This window comes from Apteryx mantelli, chromosome 4 (assembly GCF_036417845.1).
Source record: "Apteryx mantelli isolate bAptMan1 chromosome 4, bAptMan1.hap1, whole genome shotgun sequence".
NCBI classification, from domain to species: domain Eukaryota; kingdom Metazoa; phylum Chordata; class Aves; order Apterygiformes; family Apterygidae; genus Apteryx; species Apteryx mantelli.
This window is the reverse complement of record NC_089981.1, coordinates 71,547,226-71,569,055: the sequence shown is the minus strand read 5'-3', so window position 1 is coordinate 71,569,055 and position 21,830 is coordinate 71,547,226. Positions and strand designations below refer to the sequence as shown.

Below are 21,830 nucleotides of genomic sequence, written 5' to 3'. Positions count from 1 at the left end.
CCTAACAATAGAGACCTCTTTGGCTAGGTCTTTTAGGTGCTCTTAGCTGAATACACCAAACTGGATTTTTTTGTATCTTAAAACAAAAAACCTAAAAATGAGGCTAAATTTGCATTGTTTCATTAATTGTCTTCCTGTATTATATTAATTCTGTCAACACAAGCAAACCAGAAGTTCAGTTTCATGCATTTGCAAATTTCATGGAAGGAAAACTGAGAAGTTCAAACATCTGTAGCTAAAATCAGTTTTATTTAAATGAAGTTGAAACTAGACTGCTTTCATTATTATTCGTAGTAGCATCCTTTCTGATGGAAGGGAGAAGTATTTATGAATAAACAGCAGTTATTTTAAATTATTATTTTTATAATTAAAAATGTTTCACAGGTGATAGGGTATATGAGTGCAGCAAATTTGAGAAGTTTACCTCAAAAAATTCTTTTCTTAGAAAACCTCTGCTTTCTCTCCCCAGATAACTACCTATCCTTGAATCTGTGTAGCCTGCACCATGTACTGAAATGGTCAGACAAAATCGGAGACAGTATAGCCAAGGAAGGCATTATCTGAAGGAATTTTTTAAAGTGCTGGTATTTAAAAAAAAAAAAAAAAAAAAAAGAGAGAGGTCAGAATTATGAATAATGAGTAACATATATATGAGTAATATGTAATAACATCTAGAATATTGGAAGTCAAAGATCATATGTATTGCCAGGGGATATAAAAGGGAAATTCCATGAAGTTTTGGGGTGTCCTGATTAACTGTAGCCTATAGTCTTCCAGTATGCTTTTCCAAAGTTCTTATGTTTCATTTTCAAACTCCTAAAAATCTCAGGTCTCATTCCTTTTTAGGAAGCCTTAGGTGTCTCTTATTTGGAGTCTGTTTTAGAATTCCTACCCCTTTGCAGCTGTGAAGGTAAAAATGAATTTTGGGGAAAAAAGAAATAGAACTTCAGTAGCCAGCAAAAAGAGGATTCAGTTTAAGAAATGAGTTTAAGAAGCCAAATAGAGGGATTTCAAAGTCAAATTATTGTAGCATAGAACATACATACTTATCTCCAGTCAGTACCGCAGTCCTTTAAGCTTTACTATATCCATCCTTCTGGTGATAGGTAAGGCCCTGTTCTTCTTACTAGCTGTTTACTAGGTGCATTGTTTTGTTCTTCCTTTTATTAACAATATTATTGTGCTGTGCCATAACATATGTAATTATTTGTTCTATAGGCTGTTGATTGGTGGAGTGTTGGCGTTCTCATGTATGAATTATTAACTGGAGCATCACCATTTACAGTTGATGGAGAGAAAAATTCCCAAGCAGAGATTTCTAGGTAAGATTCAGAACAACAGTGTGTGTGTGTGTGTGTGTGTGAGATTTTGGGAGAGTTCAAATCTAAAATTGAGGAAGAAAGTGCTACTAGGGTAATGTTTTTGGTATTCCCATTCTGCTTAACAGAATGACATCTGGAAGCAGATGGGTTTTATTAACGTTAGCAGATTATTGAAATAATGTAACTGCCCTTCAAGAAAGACCCATTCGATTTAAATTATGGTGGAATCACAGCTTTGTAGATGATATTCAGCCTTGTTGTATGTTTGTTTAGTGTTGAAAAGAAGGTCAAACTAAATATAAAATTACGTGCAAACAGAAAAATCAAATTCAAAATCTTGATACGTAATTAATCATGTATTTAGCTGGAGAGACTTTTGTCAGCTCTTGCTTGGTCAGTCCCATCAGACTATAGATTTAAAGCATCAGGGAGTATTCTACATACCTCTTCTTGTCACAGGTAATATTTATTTTGTTAGTATATAACATTGAATCAAAGAACATGATCCTTTCTAGCCATACTTGCATTTCTGAGAAAAAAATAGATATGAAACTTAGGGGATCAAAATAACTTATAGCATTTTTATGTTTTTTCTGACTATCAGTTTTGTTACATTCTGCAATATCTTCCTTTGCTCATTAAAGGTTTGTTTTGGGTATCCTAGTAAAAACATTAGAGCATTTTAAAAAGACCAAGCAGTAAGCTTGCCCAAAATATCTTATTGAAATCTCCCTCAAAATTCAACATTTACTATTACTGAATTTCTATTGGAGAAGTGGGGAGATGGGCACTTATTGCACAAATTAATAAACACTGTCAAGATCAACTTGAAGTCCAGACTCTAATCTACCAATAATCTTATGGTATATGGAATGGAATATGATTACCACAGTTCTGGCCCTCTTCTGAAGCTATTTGATATTTAAGGTTATAATGGGTAGCAGAACCTACATCAGCTGCTTAGATTATTTATTTCACTTATGTTATAATTTCAGAGATTTTATCTGAAGATTGAGACCTCATGTTTATTGGATTTTAGGTCTCTAATGGAATGGGAAACTCACAGAGCTACTATAAAAATATTTATTGGGAAAAAATAAACAAAAACAAAACAAAAAAAAATCCATTACCAAAACAAAATTCCAGACCTTAACCTCTTGGCCATTATGATGGAGCAAAAACTTATTAACTTTTTCTAACCTGTTTAAGGTTAGAAGATAGTATGCAGTTTTGTTGATGGCTTGCTTCAGCTATTTCTGAACTGGTGACTTTGACTCTATGACATACTAAATGGAACTCTTGAGCAGTTACTAATATTTTTAGAGATAGTCTTGACCACAATTTTTACAGAAATAGTTTGTCCCCAAAGCTGGGTAACTAACTGTATAAATATGTGCTCTACAGGATTTGATTGTCTCTTGGTAGCTCCTCATGTGCTCTTGAATATCTCAAATTTTCAGATGAGGTGAGATTAAATTCAAAACTGAGAAACTGCAAGGTTGCCAACGTCATTCCTCTGGTGGTTAATAACCTAATTTCTGACCTCAATTTACTTGTGACAGGTTACTGCCTCATTTTCATGTGCTAGTATTGTTCCTTACTAAGTCTTTGTTCTGGCTGCTGTTTGCATATTTGTAGACAGCAATCCTGTCTTCTTTCATCTTTCATTTTGATAGATTTAGAAGGTAAGTTCACGTAGTTTTCTTATGGTAATGATGCTCCTCAATCTCCCAGTTTCCTGAGAAACCCTTTTCTTAACTCAGTTTTTGTTCTTCTTTCTTGCATATGGACAATTTTAATTGTATTCCAGCTGAGATTTCAAAAGGATCTTGTTTATGAGAAGTAAATAATTGACCATCTGGGCAAAAAGACATTCCTTCCTTTTTCTCAGGTTCCTCATGTTGATGGCAAGGATAGACTAATGGATTTAATTCCTTTTTCTCTAGCACTTCTAACTGATGGGCTCCTAGTTTATAACTGAAAAATCTCGTTAGTTCCAACTACATGACTGCATTTTAGACTTGAGTACTGAATAGAAGACAGATGAGATCAAGTTACCCATGCTTTCTGAATCCTTTTCATTGATGGCTCTTTCTTTGAGGGATGCCATCTGTTTTGTGTGTTTGCAGTTTATAATGTAATGAATGTTACATTCTCTTCTAAATGAGTGTGAGCATCTGAGAACACTGCTGTCTTCCCTGTCCTGGTTGCTGAAGGACAGGGAAGTTCATGTGGTACCTCTGGGGAATGGTGATCTTGCTGCTTGCTTTGGGAAGCAATGGAAATGTGTTTGGGAAGATCCTGGAAGATAGGGTAGAGCAGACAGGAGAAAAGGGGTATGAGGTATCAGCAAGCTGTCATCCTGTAGGCCAAGCAGAGAGTGAGAAGAGCAGGGAACAGATGTGCCTCTCGGGGACAATAGAAAGAAAGACTTTTTCTAGGGATTGAAGGGGACTATCTAGAGTTTGCAGCAATTTAGATAGCTGCTGAGCTACTGACTTGAGAGCAAGCCTGAAAGAAATGACCCACCCTTCAAGATGCACTAGCTTGTTAAATTTATTAATTCTTGTTATCATGTTCATGGCTTTTCAGAAGTATTCTCCTAATATTTATCTCCAGTTGAGTAAAATGAGCTCTTTCAAGAAGTAACAGCTCTCTTTATCCTAAGCCTTTCTGGCCTAGAAGCTATAGTCTTTATTTCCTTTTTTCTTTGATAATCAATTCCTTTTGTCATTAAGGGTACATTCTCAATTTACACTTAATGCCCTTTATTTTGGAGTGCTAATTCTTTCAATTATGCCTGCAGCCTTTCCTATAATGTTGAATTGAGATGCAGATTCTAGGTAATTTTACACCTATAATTTAAACATTCCAAATTCTTTCCTTGGCTGTCTTTGATCTTTCTGGTTTCATTTCTTCTCTCTCACTAAAAACTGAATTGCAAATAACTTCATTAGATATCTGCAGCTGCCAATAGTGATAAAATCAGTAGCACTGGCACAGAGATTTGAGTTGGTATACACTTCTTTCCTGATGTCAGAATTATTATAAACAGAAACTATTTTCTCTAACTTTAACATGCTTTAACATGCCAGTTGCAGCAGACTTAAAGAATTCAGTTCACTCCTCCTCAATCACCAGCCCTGAAAGCATGATTTTCATGGAGCTTGATTTTTTCCAAGTTTCGGGAAAAAAAGTCTTGTTCTAAATGAATCCTAGTCCTTCCCTTATTTTACCCGGGTGGAAAAATCATCACAGAGATTTTCATCACAATTGTATTCACTTGTGTGGAACAAAGGCTATCTGCTCTTAAATTTGAACTTGAAGTTCTATTCTGAAACTTGTTTCTCTGACGGACAGTTCAGGTCTTCTGTCAAACATAGTTGCTGTATGGTGTTTGTAATTTTTTTTTGCCCTTTCTAAGGAGACATTTTCTGTTCTTTTATTATAACCTTTGTGATGACGCTGTGGACTTTTCTTTCATGACATGTGCAACATAAGTGCCTATTTAATTTGCCTTACTTTAGAAACCTCTGTTTCTGAAGATAGTATCTCTGGTTTCTTTTTGTTCGTGTGCTTGGTGTTATGAGTTACTAAACTTCATAAAATTTTTTCACAGAACTTTTCAGGAATCTCCTTTTTCTTGTTTCTAACCAAAATCTTCCATTTTGGGGAATTTTGGACTTTCATTGGTGCAAAGCAGTGAAAGGGGCTCCTTCTGCAAAAACATAGGCAGGGGCTGGGCTTGTTTATAAATGGTGGGGGGGGGGTTCCGTTTGACTGCGAGTGATCTGTATTGCTGACTTGAAAGAGAGGGCAAAGGTAGATCCACTTTAGAACTCTGACTTTTGAGGGCCTTTTCATATAGGGACTCAAAATGAGCATGAAGTTTTTGGACCATTATGTTGCTGCTCTGCAGCAGCTTACAGAATAATTCCAAATGAATTAAAAAAAAAAAAAACTTACTAGCTTTCAGGTCATGAATATATATGTGTGTGCATGTATATCTCCATATTTATAGGTAAATGTGTGTGTATATATGTCTGTAGACTTATATATTTATATATGAAAGTTAGACATATATAAATATGTAGACTTTAGACTTTAAATATATAGCTTATATATACAGACATAGGTATATAAAAAAAAGTCTGCAGAAGCATGTTACACTGTATTAGCATACTAGTGTGATATCTGGCCTATTAAGGCTCTAGAAAGAACCTATCTGGCTCTTTATCTGACATTGTTAGATTTCATCTGTGCTTCCTGGAGGATGTCTGAAATTTGATCATCCACTAGATACTATGAAGATACCTTGTTCATTATTCTGCAAGAAACCTTTTCCTCATGAAACTGATAGGAAGATGCATAGCAGGTGTATACTGGGATATTCTTTATTCTCTATCTGTGAAGACTCTGGTGATTGACAAATCCTTTCAAGGACAGAGTAATCATTAAATCCAACTTCTAACTGGCATGGTGTTTTCTGAAATTTTGCCCATATAAATATTCTAGTGCTAATAGCCACCTACCTGGAAGGCACAGCATTTATACTCTTAGCCAGGAATCCAGAGTCCTGCTAGAACTGGTAGAAGATAATGTAATGATGCTTTTATAACAGATAGTAATGAGATAGGAAACCTCTGCCACATGATGGAAAACATTGATATCAGACTTGGTTTTAATCACATCACGCCAATGTCCCTGTCTAAAGATCACTTCAGCCTTTCAGTAAAGCAGATGGTTTTAAGACAGTCATAAGTACTGTATCAAGGTCTACAAAGCATCTGTCAGAACTGGGAATCTGCAAGTAGATCTGCCTGCTCCAAACTTGGAACAAGAGAGTCTGGCATTAACTGTTCTATTCTGTTCACTTTCAAATTTGAAGGTGAAAACTCTGCTCTGAAAGCTTGCCACTCTACCCTCTAAAGGGTTACAGCTTGGGATCGCTTTTTCTTGTTCCCTGAACATCAGGATGGATACGTATCTTTCTGGTGATGCTTATGATGCAGTTCTGAGGACACTGATCATAGACTATGGTAACAGATCTAGTATAAACCTAATGTTTTTGTTGGTCAACTGCAATGATACTTTCAGTATAGTTCTCTATAATCTGGTCGTCTTTTGCCTTGTGGAAGCAAAAACATGAGCTTCAGATCCTGCACTTCTGATTTTTATTATCCTCACTTGCAGAGTCAGGTTTAGGCATCTGTTCTCATGCTAATCACAGTGGAGGATGAAAGGTGGCTTCCATCTCACTATAAAACACTTTATATCTGTATCTTGACCAAAATATTTTTTTTGTATATAAGAACTCTCTTTGGTTAGAACCTAATGGCTACCACTTACTAGACTTTTTCCTTCTTTGTAAGTAGTTTATTTCTCACTGTTACTGTTTTATTTTAACCAAGTTATTTAGTTACGATTTTGAGTAATGAATTGGCATAAGTTTGTTCAAGTAGCCCACCTCTAATTATTTTTCCATAGCTTATGCTTTACTTCTCAAACTAATCACTCAGTAGATATATTTAATAATAATGTTTACAATATAGTTTATAGATTAGTCAATGTAATGCTAAAAGAAAGATAGACATGCTGAATTGCTCTTATTGTTGACAGATGTTTTCACATTCTTTGACATGAATTGGATTTTCTCAGCTACTCAGTGCATCAGACTTGTGACTAGTTTAGTGGTTTATAGTGTTAACTGGAAAGCAAATTTGAGAAAATATCATTAGCTTCTTTCCCCTCTTACTTCTTAACCACTAGGAGCAACCTGCTCTCCATGTGTTCAAAAACTTCCTATGACACTGTTTGTCTTCATCAGGCCTTTGAACATTGTGAGGGCATTCCTGCATAAGTCCTTAAGACTGTCACCCTGAATATGATAATTTTTCACCATGGTCACCATTGTCACCATGATAATTGTGATAATCACCATCTCTATGATAGTTTTTTGTAACAAAATTGGGGAGTTCCTTGGCTGATTTATCAAGCTCAGCAGGCTGCACCTGTTACATAGGAGTGGCCCTGAAGATTGTCACTGATAAGGAGAAGAAGCACTGAGAGAAAGATGTCAATCCTTGAAGACTGTGTCTCCTTTTCCTCCTTGTCATGCATTCTCTTGGTCTGTAGTATTGATGGGAAAGACTCATCAGAGCTTAAATTCCAGAAAAGCAGCACAAATGGAGCTCTTAGTTCTACACAGTCTGCCAAAGAGAAGGGTGAGATGGCCAAGTAATGATCATCTTCCTGTGCCTTGAAGTGGACCAGGACTTCAAAGTGGTAACTCCCTTGTCCTACAAAAGGGATAGTTTCACTCAGCTTTGGTCCTGAGTGACTTCAGTACAGCCAGATTGCTCTTAGCACAGGTAATCTCAGCTCATCACAGCTGAGAGGGTATGTAGTAGGCCAGGAGGAGTAGAAAATGCAGCATAGTAGTCTTTCAGCAGCTCTGACTGAAGTTGCTGCTTGAGATACTTAATTCCTCCTGCTTCCTGGGCAGTGTTACTAGACCACATAAATTTGAAATTAAAAAGAGGATGGAGGTGACTCAGAAAAGAAATGGAAGGTTGATGCTGAAGGCTGTAGCTCCTTTCCTGATATATCTTTATACTTGGTCTCCTTCCTTTGAACGCTTCATGGACTATTGTTATGGTCTTGAGTCACTTACCTCTCAGTACAATGCATCACCAAAGCCATGCTGGTTGTTCTCCTTTTACTTATCAAGCTACTTGATTAGTCTTCACTAATTTCTTCTTCCTTATGTTGATTGCAGATAATTTTTCTTTTCTGGAAGCTTGCTGTCTCTACTGATTAACACGTATATGACTTTACTTAATTCAGTGATAACTGGAATTAGTTTTTGGAACTTGCAAAGAAATAGGTATCCTTCTTCACTCCTTCTATGGTGGAATTCTCTGAACCAATCAAGAGCATCATGGATTTTTTATAATATCAGTCAACTCCAAAAGTATTTCTGAAGGAATGCCCCTAGCATCTATAAATGCAACTTAGGTGGAGTCTGCTTGTACAGCATGGCAAAACACTGTCTTCTGTGCAGCGGGCTCCTGGTGGGTCAATAGATGCATGATAGCCCTGGATAGAATCATAGCTGTCTTTTCACACAGCCAAATGCCACTTCCTTAGTAATTCTGATTTTAAAAGTAGATAATTTAGAACAGTAATCTCAGTAATTCTGCTTTTTTTTCCCTCTCTGTGAATGTTAATATTTGCATCAGAAGCCTGAGATGCAGGCAATAATCCTATTGTTAGCACTTACCAGTATCACTACCATAGTCCTTGAAAAACACTGATCTTCTGAGGCTGCACAAAAAAATTGGACCAATTTGTTCTGTTTGTTACCTATGTTACCAGTCATCCCAATTCAGCATCTTTTTTTCAGAGATGTTTTCAAATTGTTTTGTCTGATTTGGCTGTCAGTGTCTTCTGACATTTTTCAGAGAGAAAAATGTTCTAGAATCTTTGAGTCTGAGAACACCGCCAAGTCTCAATCCCTTTGCTTTAGATATCAATTAAAAATACAGACTTTTTTTTTCCCTTCTGGGAGAGACCAATTTGTCTCTTTCCAGGATTTTTGTCATATATTTTCTGATTCTTTCATCAGAAAAGCTGATACATCCATTTCCTCAGATTCTTCTAACCCAAGTGATTTTCAAGCTAAGAAGGCATTGTAGATTTTACTGGCCCTTTTGAGAACCAAGTAATTTTACTATCAGGATGATGTTTCTTACATATTACAATAGAAAGGTTTTCTTACATCCTTAGTCTCTTCCCCTTTTTTGAAACTGGATGGTTTCTTAAGAGGCTAAGGCTCTCCTTCCCCTCCAGTCTTTCAGTGCAAGAATCCTCTTGTTTAGCGATGTTTAAATTTGGTATTAACATGCCTAATTTGGAAATCATTTGGTAATCTTAGGCTTTATTCTATTTTTCTTGAAGTGGGATGTGCCCAGGAATTGGAGACAGTGCTTACGGTGGCACTTAACTTCTGCCAGCAAAGTAGCTCTGGTTCAGACCCTTATTGGCAGATCATCCTTACATTATTTAAAATGAAATCCATTTTAAAACTCATCATGTATTTTTTCCTAACTTATCTCAGTGTTACTTAAACCAAGAGGTTTGCTTGCTTATCTTTTTTTCTTTTTGTTTTGTTTGAAGTTGGATACTTTTTAGATAAAAACAACTTGGAATATGTGAATGTTGAGCTTGTTTTCGTCCTTTCACGCTGACAGGACAAGATTATCTAGGAAAAAGTCTGCATCGATTTTTGGAGTAATCCAAGAAATTACTTATTTCAAGGTAAAGGATTTCCCATGGGATAGCTGACTGTAGGGATAGCTGACTGTAAGGATATGTTATGCAGTAGCTTTAAATAAAATACAAAAAAACCTCCTGCAATGATCAACTCGAACTGCATCAGACATCAATCCAAAATGTACCAGTGACTGAGATTTTTATTGCTGCTACAATCTCACATAGTTTCAATCTCACAGTCTCTTATAGCTTCAAAATCTTTCAGCCTGTGTTCAGTGGAGGCATCTTTAGTCCTTCACTGTGTCGTACTGCCTGATGTCACCATAGTGAGTGTATGTATCTAGACAATGCTAAAGGTGTGTGTTTTTATTATTATATATAAAATACAATTTTAATTATAATTAGATATATATAACATAATATGTATATATTATAGAAAATAGTGTATACTATAATAAATATAATATATAGATATTTAATATGTATGCATATATAATTAAATTATAATGAATATAATTATATATAAAATATATTTAAACCTGTTAACTTGTCTTCAGGTTGTGTTGTCTCTGTGCATATTCTCACTTTTTGCCCAGAGTCCTTAGCTTTGATTTCTATATTTGGACTAACTGAAGGGAGACTGTGGCCTCCTCTTTACATAAAACTATGGGAGCCACACATGCAAAAGATGGGTTTTGAAATGTGATTCTACTTAGATTTCCAAGAACTTCCACCAGCTTTATTTGATGGCTCATAGTTCCTCTGTTGAAAGAGACAGTGAGGTCTCTGTTCACTTTGTCTTTGCCTTTCATTGTTTTGAGAGGAACACTATGCCTCTTCCCTTCAAGTCATCTTTTCACTAGGCTAAAGAGTCACAGCCTTCTTAGCACTTCTTCATGTGAAACACATTCTGTATCTTTGATTAACCTTGTTACTCTTCTCCAAAACTTTTCCAGTTCTAGTGTGTGCTTTTGAGATGAGGGCATGGGCACTGCAGAAAATATACAAGGTGTGGACAAAGCACACATGGCATAAGTGTGGTTTTTTTGTTCTCTGTTCCTTTTCCAGTAATTTGTAAGAGTGGAATTGTGTTTTTGACTGATGTGAAGCATTAAGTTGATGTTTTCATGGAACTATTCATTGTAACTGCAAGATCTCTTATGAATAGTAATAGTAAGCTCAGAATCAATTGTTGCACAGTGAAGCTAGGATTGTTTTTCTCTCATGCATATTAAGTTACACTTGTTTAAACTGGAAATTACCTGTTATTTTTATTGTCTGGCTTTATAAGAACCTTCTGCAATACTTCATTGTCTGTCTTTGTCCTTCAGCAACTTAAGTTACAATTTTTGCTGAGCTCATTGCTCATCAGGTCAACTATGAGTCTATTCAACAGTACAAGTCCCAACATAACCCCACTGAATAACCCTCTACTGGTGACGTTCTTCTGTTGCAAGAACTGACTATTTACTCCAATCCTCTGTTTTCTGTCTTTTAACCTATTATTATGTATGCCAGAACTGTTCTTCTTATCCCATGACAACTTAGTTTCCTTAAACATCTGAGTTACTTTGCTGAAAGCCTCTTATAAAACCACGTAGCTATCATCAGTCAAATCACTCTTACCCACATCCTTGTTAACCCCTTCTAAGAACTGCTAAGGAGTTTGTATGGAGGAACTTCCCTTTACAAAAGTCATGTTGACTTTTTTTCTGATAGGTGATATTTATCCATCTATCCGCTAATTTGACACTTTATTATAGCTCCTAATTTGGCTCTGCAGATGTTGTGCTTCCATGTTGGTAGTTCCCCAAATCTTCCTGTATTTGCTTTAAAAAAAAAAAAAAAAAAAAGTTGGTTTCACATTTGCCATCCTCCTGTCTTTGAGTACCATGGAAGTTTAAATGGAATGTTAAACAGTACCGTTACTATAGCAAGTCTTTTTATTAACACTTAACATGTTAAGTAGTTACTGAATCAATCTTATTTTGTCTGTTTTCATAGGAGAATACTAAAAAGTGAGCCGCCTTATCCGCAAGAAATGAGCACACTATCTAAAGATATAATTCAGCGTCTTTTGATGAAAGATCCCAAGAAGAGACTAGGTTGTGGTCCAACTGATGCTGATGAAATCAAACAACATCCCTTTTTCCAGGTAAAAAATAAAAATCCCAGATTCCACTTTTTCTACTTTAGTCCCTTTAGCTTAGAAGGTGTGGTAATTGCATGAATAATTGCATTGAAGTTATTAAGAATATCTATGTGCTTATGTATATACTTTATGTGCATGCCACAGCAAGGGCATGGTAGCTTTTCATTTCCTTTTGCCTTTGTTTCTAACAGTTATTTTAAGCAGCTGAAAGCCACACTATTTAAAGCAGGAGATTTAATAGAAAACTCTTATGTTGTGTATTTAAAACTTTTTTTGCACTAATATTTTTATTAATAAAATTTGAATATTGAGAGAATTATTTTATTTTTCATGTTAATGATAAGCTTCTCTTCTGTATTTTCCTTTATCTAATTAGATCTTACTCTGAATTAATAGATTTTAATTCTGTTCAGATCTGAGTGTATTAACATTTGGATTCAAATGATGCCCCAAGAATGTATTTGTTCAGCTAGATGGTTACTTCTATTGCTGTTGAAATCGTTTCTGTGCTTTTAAAAATAAAAAAGCAAAAAAAAAAGTTAAGTGTAAATTTCTAGTACTGCTTATAAAATTAAATATATTTTTAATTAGTGTAAGTGTTGGACTAGTTAAAATTGATAACATAAATTAGAACTGTAAAAGAAATATTTTCAGTGTAATTATCTTAACATTCAGCATAGGCAGTATCTTGGATTTTTAACTTTCCAATTTGATTTTGTTCCTTTTGCGTTTCCCTCATCTTATACAGGGTCTGACAAATATCTGTAGAGTTTATTTCCTTTATTCACTGCTTGTTTTGGAAAATATATTTTGTCCTCGTACAGCATTGCCTAATCTTGACTTAATTTCAGTTCCATTCATTTAAAATAACAACTATTTTCTTACAACTACATATCTATAGTCCCTACTTCTAGCTTAGCACTGATATGCGAATCCAGAGTTGTCATACTATGAGTTGTAAAAACGTTTGCTTGAGCTTTCTTATCAAATTATAGTGAAGCATACTCTAACTACCACCATTATATTAAAATAATCATCTTCTTGTTAATAAGTTAACATTATTTTTTATTCTTTGTATCTCTTAGGAAATCTATAAACTGCTGTATTCAAATTCAAAAAGTACTTATATTTGGAGAAAGAAAGACTCTCACCCATGAGAATAATAAGGAGTTGTAGTTGTACGTGTGTTATGGAGGAGTAATAGCAAATAGTATGGTTAATTTTTGAAAACTCATTCTCTTTGAGCATTATATCACTGGGTCTGGCTCTTGATATTCTACCTGCACATGAAAGCTTGATTTTTTTTTTTTCTTTTAATTATTAGTACTATTTTTAAAACTAGTTTATGGCTACACACAAGTGCAATACTTATTGGCTTTACCTAAGGAAATTAGCAGTAAATAATCTGAATGCTTTTGCTTCTGCTTACAGGATATAGCAAATAGGGTTAAAACTGTTTTATTCTGGACAAGTCTCTCTTTTCAATATATCTTCTGTTAAATTTTCATTTGATTTAAACTTATTTTTGTTTTTTTTGTTTAGAATATAAATTGGGATGATTTAGCTGCCAAAAAAGTATCAGCTCCATTTAAACCAGTAATCAGAGATGAGTTGGATGTCAGTAACTTTGCAGAAGAGTTTACAGAAATGGATCCAACATATTCTCCTGCAGCCACCCCTCAGACTTCAGAAAGAATATTTCAGGTATTTTAAGAATTCACACTAATAAAAAAAAAAAGTGCATAGAACAATTCCATGTGTACAGCTAGATACTTTTTTTTTTCCCCTGCCATTTAAGTTATTGGGAGTTAACTATGTAGTTTCCAATCCTAGGTCCAAGGGCTGTTTGTTCAGTAGTTGCAAGGTTAGAAAGGTGGAAGAAATCCCAGCACAAGCATAAAACTCCATCTCTCTCCGTCACCAGCTGAATGTCCTATCCACTGGACTAGAGTCGATTATGTCCTTTATTGATTCTTCCTACCTCATGAGTCTTGTCATCCTGACTCCTTTGTAACCCAGCTTCAACAATAGGAATGCAGTTTACCTACGTCCGTGTGATCCTCTTGTTAAGGTATTCCTTTTGGAATAGCAGAAACTAACCACAGAATTGAAAGTAGATCTTCAACTTCCTGTATGAGTGCTCTAATTACTAGACTATTATATGCAGATCAGTAACAGGCTATCCTTACCTTCTCACGCTCTGTTAAAGAAGGATCCCTATTTGGACTGCACAGGTTGGATCTTGAATGGGCAGACATCTCATGAAGCCTTGAATTTGGAACCAAAGCTGCAGAGGCAAACAGAAGTTTAGAGTATCTTCTCTCCTCCCCCTCTCTGTCTCTAGTTGTTTGTTACTAGCTGTCTCTGAGCCACTTAATGCTCAATATGCAGGAATATAGCATCATATTTTGGAAATTGCTAGATTTCTACCATCTATACAGCAAGTCTTTACACATATCATACATGATCGAACTCATCCTGCAGTGGTCAGGACAGCTATTTGCATTATGATGCCTGAATGGGGCAAATCACTAACACGAAACTTATTTTGTTTTGCCAGTTAAAATGGTTTGATGCTTATATCATAATGTTAAACTCTTTCATACCTTTCAATTTCATACTGTTTCATACAGGCGTTTGGGGAAGCTAGCGAGTTTGAAGTATGAATCTTTGCCATTACTGCAAAAGAATGGAAACCGAGGCAGATTTTTAGCATTATTTCTCAGATTTTTTTGTATTATTATTGTTATTTTATTTATAAGTGCAGACAATCATATAACAATTTTCAACAAGACTTCTGTTCACTGGAGATGAGGCTGTGTCTTAACACTGAGCACAGTGATATCTCCCAATCAATTAGCCAATTATAGTTTCTGAATTATGTTATGAGTATACTGATTTCTTTAAAAATTGTTCTAAAACTTTCTATGTTTTGTATGCAACATTATTCTTTGTGTACAACAATTTCAAGCTCTGCCCTTCTCTGATGTCTTAATTCTGTAGGGATATTCTTTCGTTGCACCTTCTATTTTGTTTAAACGCAATGCAGCTACAGTAGATCCTGTTCAGTTTCATATGGGGGATGAGCGGCCTGGAATTGCAACTATTGCCAGAAGTGCTATGATGAAGGTAATAATGATATCAAGAGCTAAATTAATCTGGTTAAATTGGAAGTGCATAAAATTTTCAAAGCAGTAATTGCAGGCTAGGCTACAGATTACAAAACAATCATGTTGTATTTATCTATTCTTTAGTGGCTCCTTAGATGTTCCAAGTATATAATATACATGTGGTACTATTAAGGAGTGGTTGAGGTTTAGATTAAAAAATGAAATAATTGTCTAGTTTTCCAGGAGATGAAGTATAATAATAATAGTAGTTTGACTCCTGATAGTACTTATTCATCCAACCATAGCATGTATTTTGAAGATACTTTAATCATGTCAGAGTTCAAAATATGTATAGTTGTGTGAAGCCTTATAAGATCACACACTATTGTGATGTCTTCCAATGAAAACGTAGTTTTGTGGATAAATGTATGTACAACCATTCTTGCTCCTGTTTGTCTGAATATTTTGTACCTTAAGCTATTGTAATAGTAATACTTTATATAGTGACTATTCTTGTTTAATGTAACGTAAGATTTACTCTTTGTTAGAATAAAGTTTATGCATTTTATTAAATACAAATTAAAATTTATATTTTATCCAAGCAAGGTCTTTTACAATTTTAAATGCAGATGAAAAATTCTCACAAAATTTTACTCTTTGTCTTTGACTGTGTATACTAAAAGTATTCTGCAGAACTAAATACAGACAGTTTCCTAACAGGACTCTCCATTTTATCATCATTATGAACTGGATCTGAAAGAGAAACCATTGGGAGAAGGAAGTTTTTCCATTTGTCGAAAGTGCTTACACAAGAAAACTAGCCAAGAGTATGCAGTAAAAATAATTAGCAAAAGGTATAAATATTCTATAAGACAATAAAAATATTTTCTTTGCTTACTGTCACCCATGGATTAGAATAATGTTCGCTACATTTTGGAAGTGGAAAAATAATTTTAAAATAATTTCCTATTTGAAAAATCTACAGGAACATACAGCAACCTTATTACTTCTAAAAGATTCTGAGAGTCTTTTGAAATTAAAGTTTCCTTTAAACAAATGTTATCCTCATTAGGAAGGAGAAAAGAAGAAACCTCAAAAGTGCTTTTTTCGTTCCCATTGTAGTCTACCCCTAACTTCCCCTAATTTTGCTCCTGACCTCTGCTCCTAACATTTAAGAATGATCCATAGTGTGGGTTGCCTCAGGCCTAAGTAATTTTTTGTGAGCCTAGAATGGAATTAGACCATGGAATTATAAATTTTATCTCTTTTTTTTTTTTTCTGGATGTTCTGAAGGGAGCACCACAATGGAGGCAGCTGACTTGCTTTGTATGTGGGGAACCATCAGGTCTTCTTCCAGAATTCCTCTTTTCCTTCCTCTTTTTCTCTGGCAGCTTCTGCCCAGAGAAAAATAAAAGCTAAGGGACTCTTTGAGGTCTGGATTGAAGAAAGGTTTTTAGCTTCCTTTTGCTCGATATTCATCAGTAAATATGTCCCTAGCATGCTGTAGAATAATGACAGGAAAGTGTAAATATTCTATTATCGAAATGATTGTTGACAGTGATCTCTTCCTCCAAGACATTTGGCTGTACCTCTGTTTTTCCAGACTGTTGAAGTAACTATCCACCAGACTTCAGTCTTTTATCACACTCTTCCTAGATTGCATAAGTTCAGGAATAAGACACCTAAATATAGGTGTCTGTGTGTGAGCCAGTTTTCTAAGTTCTTTTTGCAGTTAATGGAGGCTGAGTCAGAACTCTTAGTGGAGTCTACAGAGGGTTGGACCAGGTACTAGAGGTGGGATTCAGTTACTTAAACACAGGCATCTATCTAGTGTGATTTTAGCTGCTGTTGGTGTCCTACCTGTCCTCCAGTTCCCATCAATCTTGTGACCACTAGCTTTATGTAGATGCCTTCATGGCTGGTGTCTTCCAGGCTTTCCCAAATGACATTAAGCATCTGTGTCTAGGCAACTGAGTCCCATTCTAGATGCATGTTTTAGGCTGAACTAGAGTTCGCCCTGTAAGCTTCACTGATTATAGCGGGAGCTTGGACACGCAGACACCTACATTCAGGTGATTTAATCCGGAATTCTGTCTTGTGTCTACATTCAGAAAGCTTTTTTTTTTTTTTCCCCCAGTGGTGCATGCAGAGCTGCAGGTCAGTACTGCTGTCTTATCTTAAGCTAATGGATTTAATGTTTCTGGATAACAGTGAGCAAACTAGTACTGACTTTCCCCGTAGAAATAAACTTTCAGGAACTCTGTCCCTCAATGATATTACTCACAGGTTCTTTTGCTCTTTCTCCTTCATCTTGGTGGAACAGGCTAAAGGAAGGTAAGAAGTGGTCTATATACAAAGATTTTCTGGGATTGCAGGCTGTGAGCAGACTTGGGGAATGTTTTCATAGTATTTTGAGGTAGCTGTGAACTTACACACTGAATGGTGTAGACATAAAGCAGCCTTGAATCAAAAACTGTTCAACTGTAAATAATACTGCTCTGAGGACCACCCTATTAAGTCTTTATTATGTCTTGCTAACAGGAAAAGTATACTAAACTTCTAGTAATTTCTTTTCCTTCAAGGGCTGTCAGTCTTTCATTCCTACCCATAGCAAAGGTGCCAAAAAAGTGAATCCTGTACCTAGGTAAACATTTTCATGGTACTTCAGATGAAAGCTCAGATCAAGAGCTGCTCTCTAGTATTGCTTTCTCGTTGTGGCTGGACCTGTCTCCATCCAACAATTTGAAGTTTATCTGTTTGTCTGAAGCCCAATGAAACAGTGGAGTCTTGTAAACTTGCTGGAGTTAGTATCTTAAAGCTTCCCAGTTGTTTTTCATAATATTGTCTGTCTACAAATCTGAGGTGATAACAGTATTTGTAGTAGGGAAATATTTAGAAAAGTCCAGGCACAGATATCTAAGACTTTTATTCATGATACTGAGCCTTTTTGGTCTGTTTCCTGGGTCCACCTTCTCCTGATAGTGGTTCCTAGGAGAAGATGACTGTCTGAGACAATTTAAGGGTCTAGAATAACTTTTAGTTTAAACAACAGCAACCAAGGTGCAAGCAGAACAGCTTAGTTCACCTATTGGTTATTGGAAGCCTGCAGAAAAACGGAATCCTTCTGCACAAATTCTCACTGCAGTTCTGGTCCTGTTAGGAAAAAAAAATTTTGATGCCACCACAAAAGAACACGTGTGGTGAGAGAGATTCTGCCTGTGTTATCTACCAGTCCATTCTGTAAGTCAGTACAGGCTTAGCCTTTCTTACTCGGTAGGAGAGTTTTGGCAAAAATTTTCAGGCATTTTTGGCCCCAAATAAATCAAGACATGTTTTAGAGGAAAATTAAATATTTTGCTCTGCCCCCATGTTCATTTTCCTGGCTATCGATATTTCAGTACTTGAAATAGAATTGGCAGATGACTTTCCCCTCTGGAGCTAATCTCTTCTTATCTGTTCCATTTCAAATTTTTACAAAGGCCTGTCTAGGGGTTCCTGTGCATAGCACAGTTCCTTTATGGATAACATTATTCTTTTTCTAATAGGAGCTTATAGTTTCCATACAGCTTTGAAAGTATTTACCTCATGTAAGAAGGGAAAGGGGAGAGCCAAAAATTTGAGTCTTTGAGATAAACCTGAACTAACCTGGATATTTGTAGGAACAGAGGTGAAGTCAAATTGCCCTGGACCAAGGGAAAGGTTTGTTTTAGATGATACCATTTCAGCTCTTGCTGTAGCAAGTTCCAGTTGCATCAAAAATGTTGTCTGGTTTGGGCTCTTTTCCCCCCCGGCTTCCTTTCCTTCCCTTCCCCCCTGGCTTCCTTTCCTTTCCTTCCCTTCCCCCCCGGCTTCCTTTCCTTCCCTTCCCCCCCCCCCCCGGCTTCCTTTCCTTCCCTTTCCCCCCCCCCCCCGGCTTCCTTTCCTTCCCTTCCCCCCCCCCCGGCTTCCTTTCCTTCCCTTCCCCCCCCCCCGGCTTCCTTTCCTTTCCTTCCCTTCCCCCCCGGCTTCCTTTCCTTTCCTTTCCTTCCCTTCCCCCCCGGCTTCCTTTCCTTTCCTTTCCTTCCCTTCCCCCCCGGCTTCCTTTCCTTTCCTTCCCCCCCCCCCCCGGCTTCCTTTCCTTTCCTTCCCCCCCCCCCCCGGCTTCCTTTCCTTTCCTTCCCCCCCCCCCCCGGCTTCCTTTCCTTTCCTTCCCCCCCCCCCCGGCTTCCTTTCCTTCCCTTCCCCCCCCCCCGGCTTCCTTTCCTTCCCTTCCCCCCCCCCGGCTTCCTTTCCTTTCCTTCCCCCCCCCCGGCTTCCTTTCCTTTCCTTCCCCCCCCCCCGGCTTCCTTTCCTTTCCTTCCCCCCCCCCCGGCTTCCTTTCCTTTCCTTCCCCCCCCCCCGGCTTCCTTTCCTTTCCTTCCCCCCCCCCCGGCTTCCTTTCCTTCCCTTTCCCCCCCCCCCCGGCTTCCTTTCCTTCCCTTCCCCCCCCCCCCCGGCTTCCTTTCCTTCCCTTCCCCCCCCCCCGGCTTCCTTTCCTTTCCTTCCCTTCCCCCCCCGGCTTCCTTTCCTTTCCTTCCCTTCCCCCCCGGCTTCCTTTCCTTTCCTTCCCTTCCCCCCCGGCTTCCTTTCCTTTCCTTCCCTTCCCCCCCGGCTTCCTTTCCTTTCCTTCCCCCCCCCCCCCGGCTTCCTTTCCTTTCCTTCCCCCCCCCCCCCGGCTTCCTTTCCTTTCCTTCCCCCCCCCCCGGCTTCCTTTCCTTTCCTTCCCCCCCCCCCGGCTTCCTTTCCTTTCCTTCCCCCCCCCCCGGCTTCCTTTCCTTTCCTTCCCTTCCCCCCCGGCTTCCTTTCCTTTCCTTCCCTTCCCCCCCCGGCTTCCTTTCCTTTCCTTCCCCCCCCCCCGGCTTCCTTTCCTTTCCTTCCCCCCCCCCCGGCTTCCTTTCCTTTCCTTCCCCCCCCCCCGGCTTCCTTTCCTTTCCTTCCCCCCCCCCCCGGCTTCCTTTCCTTTCCTTCCCCCCCCCCCCGGCTTCCTCTCCCCTCCTTCCCCCCCGGCTTCCTCTCCCCTCCTTCCCCCCCGGCTTCCTCTCCCCTCCTTCCCCCCCGGCTTCCTCTCCCCTCCTTCCCCCCCGGCTTCCTCTCCCCTCCTTCCCCCCCGGCTTCCTCTCCCCTCCTTCCCCCCCGGCTTCCTCTCCCCTCCTTCCCCCCCGGCTTCCTCTCCCCTCCTTCCCCCCCGGCTTCCTCTCCCCTCCTTCCCCCCCGGCTTCCTCTCCCCTCCTTCCCCCCCGGCTTCCTCTCCCCTCCTTCCCCCCCGGCTTCCTCTCCCCTCCTTCCCCCCCGGCTTCCTCTCCCCTCCTTCCCCCCCGGCTTCCTCTCCCCTCCTTCCCCCCCGGCTTCCTCTCCCCTCCTTCCCCCCCGGCTTCCTCTCCCCTCCTTCCCCCCCGGCTTCCTCTCCCCTCCTTCCCCCCCGGCTTCCTCTCCCCTCCTTCCCCCCCGGCTTCCTCTCCCCTCCTTCCCCCCCGGCTTCCTCTCCCCTCCTTCCCCCCCGGCTTCCTCTCCCCTCCTTCCCCCCCGGCTTCCCCTCCCCTCCTTCCCCCCCGGCTTCCCCTCCCCTCCTTCCCCCCCGGCTTCCCCTCCCCTCCTTCCCCCCCGGCTTCCCCTCCCCTCCTTCCCCCCCGGCTTCCCCTCCCCTCCTTCCCCCCCCGGCTTCCTCTCCCCTCCTTCCCCCCCCGGCTTCCTCTCCCCTCCTTCCCCCCCCGGCTTCCTCTCCCCTCCTTCCCCCCCCGGCTTCCTCTCCCCTCCTTCCCCCCAGCTTCCTCTCCCCTCCCCTCCTTCCCCCCAGCTTCCTCTCCCCTCCTTCCCCCCAGCTTCCTCTCCCCTCCTTCCCCCCCCCAGCTTCCCCTCCCCTCCTTCCCCCCAGCTTCCTCTCCCCTCCTTCCCCCCAGCTTCCTCTCCCCTCCTTCCCCCCAGCTTCCTCTCCCCTCCTTCCCCCCAGCTTCCTCTCCCCTCCTTCCCCCCAGCTTCCTCTCCCCTCCTTCCCCCCAGCTTCCTCTCCCCTCCTTCCCCCCCCCAGCTTCCCCTCCCCTCCTTCCCCCCCCAGCTTCCTCTCCCCTCCCCTCCTTCCCCCCCCAGCTTCCTCTCCCCTCCCCTCCTTCCCCCCCAGCTTCCCCTCCCCTCCCCTCCTTCCCCCCCAGCTTCCCCTCCCCTCCCCTCCTTCCCCCCCAGCTTCCCCTCCCCTCCCCTCCTTCCCCCCCAGCTTCCCCTCCCCTCCCCTCCTTCCCCCCCAGCTTCCTCTCCCCTCCCCTCCTTCCCCCCCAGCTTCCTCTCCCCTCCCCTCCTTCCCCCCCAGCTTCCTCTCCCCTCCCCTCCTTCCCCCCCCAGCTTCCTCTCCCCTCCTTCCCCCCCCAGCTTCCTCTCCCCTCCCCTCCTTCCCCCCCCAGCTTCCTCTCCCCTCCCCTCCTTCCCCCCCCCCAGCTTCCTCTCCCCTCCCCTCCTTCCCCCCCCCCAGCTTCCTCTCCCCTCCCCTCCTTCCCCCCCCCCAGCTTCCTCTCCCCTCCCCTCCTTCCCCCCCCCCAGCTTCCTCTCCCCTCCCCTCCCCGGCTTCCTTTCCTTTCCTTTCTTTCCCCCCCCCCCGGCCTTCCTTTCCTTTCCCCCCTTTTTTTCTTCATGTCTTAGCTTGTTGGGTTACTTGGAGAGCTGTGCTAAGCTTACTTTGAACATGAATGAGCTTTCAATAGTGTTCCATCAGCTGTAATATTCCAAAAATCTGGATTGCAAGCTATTTAAGAAAATAGATGTAACACTTTTAAAGTGCAATTTGCTCAGTAAAATTGGTATAAAATGACTGCTCAATTTTTCCAGAATGGAAGCCAACACCCAGAGAGAAATAACGGCTCTGAAACTCTGTGAAGGACACCCCAATGTAGTGAAGTTGCATGAAGTTTATCACGATCAGGTATTTTAAAGAAACTATAATCAGTACACATCCAAAGTCTAGCTTTT

The 21,830-nt window shown here is 40.1% G+C and overlaps 1 protein-coding gene across 7 annotated transcripts in view; it reads left to right on the top strand.

The window, feature by feature from the left end:
• Positions 1 to 21,830, top strand: part of RPS6KA5 (ribosomal protein S6 kinase A5) — a 92,245-nt gene that overhangs the window by 49,540 nt on the left and 20,875 nt on the right. For all 7 annotated transcript variants that reach the window (XM_067296930.1, XM_067296926.1, XM_013940663.2 and 4 more), the window contains 6 exons: positions 1,219 to 1,322; positions 11,601 to 11,751; positions 13,291 to 13,452; positions 14,752 to 14,877; positions 15,579 to 15,712; positions 21,690 to 21,783. In XM_067296930.1, coding sequence (XP_067153031.1) covers positions 1,219 to 1,322; positions 11,601 to 11,751; positions 13,291 to 13,452; positions 14,752 to 14,877; positions 15,579 to 15,712; positions 21,690 to 21,783 — 771 coding nt within the window. The remainder of the gene's footprint in view (positions 1 to 1,218; positions 1,323 to 11,600; positions 11,752 to 13,290; positions 13,453 to 14,751; positions 14,878 to 15,578; positions 15,713 to 21,689; positions 21,784 to 21,830) is intronic.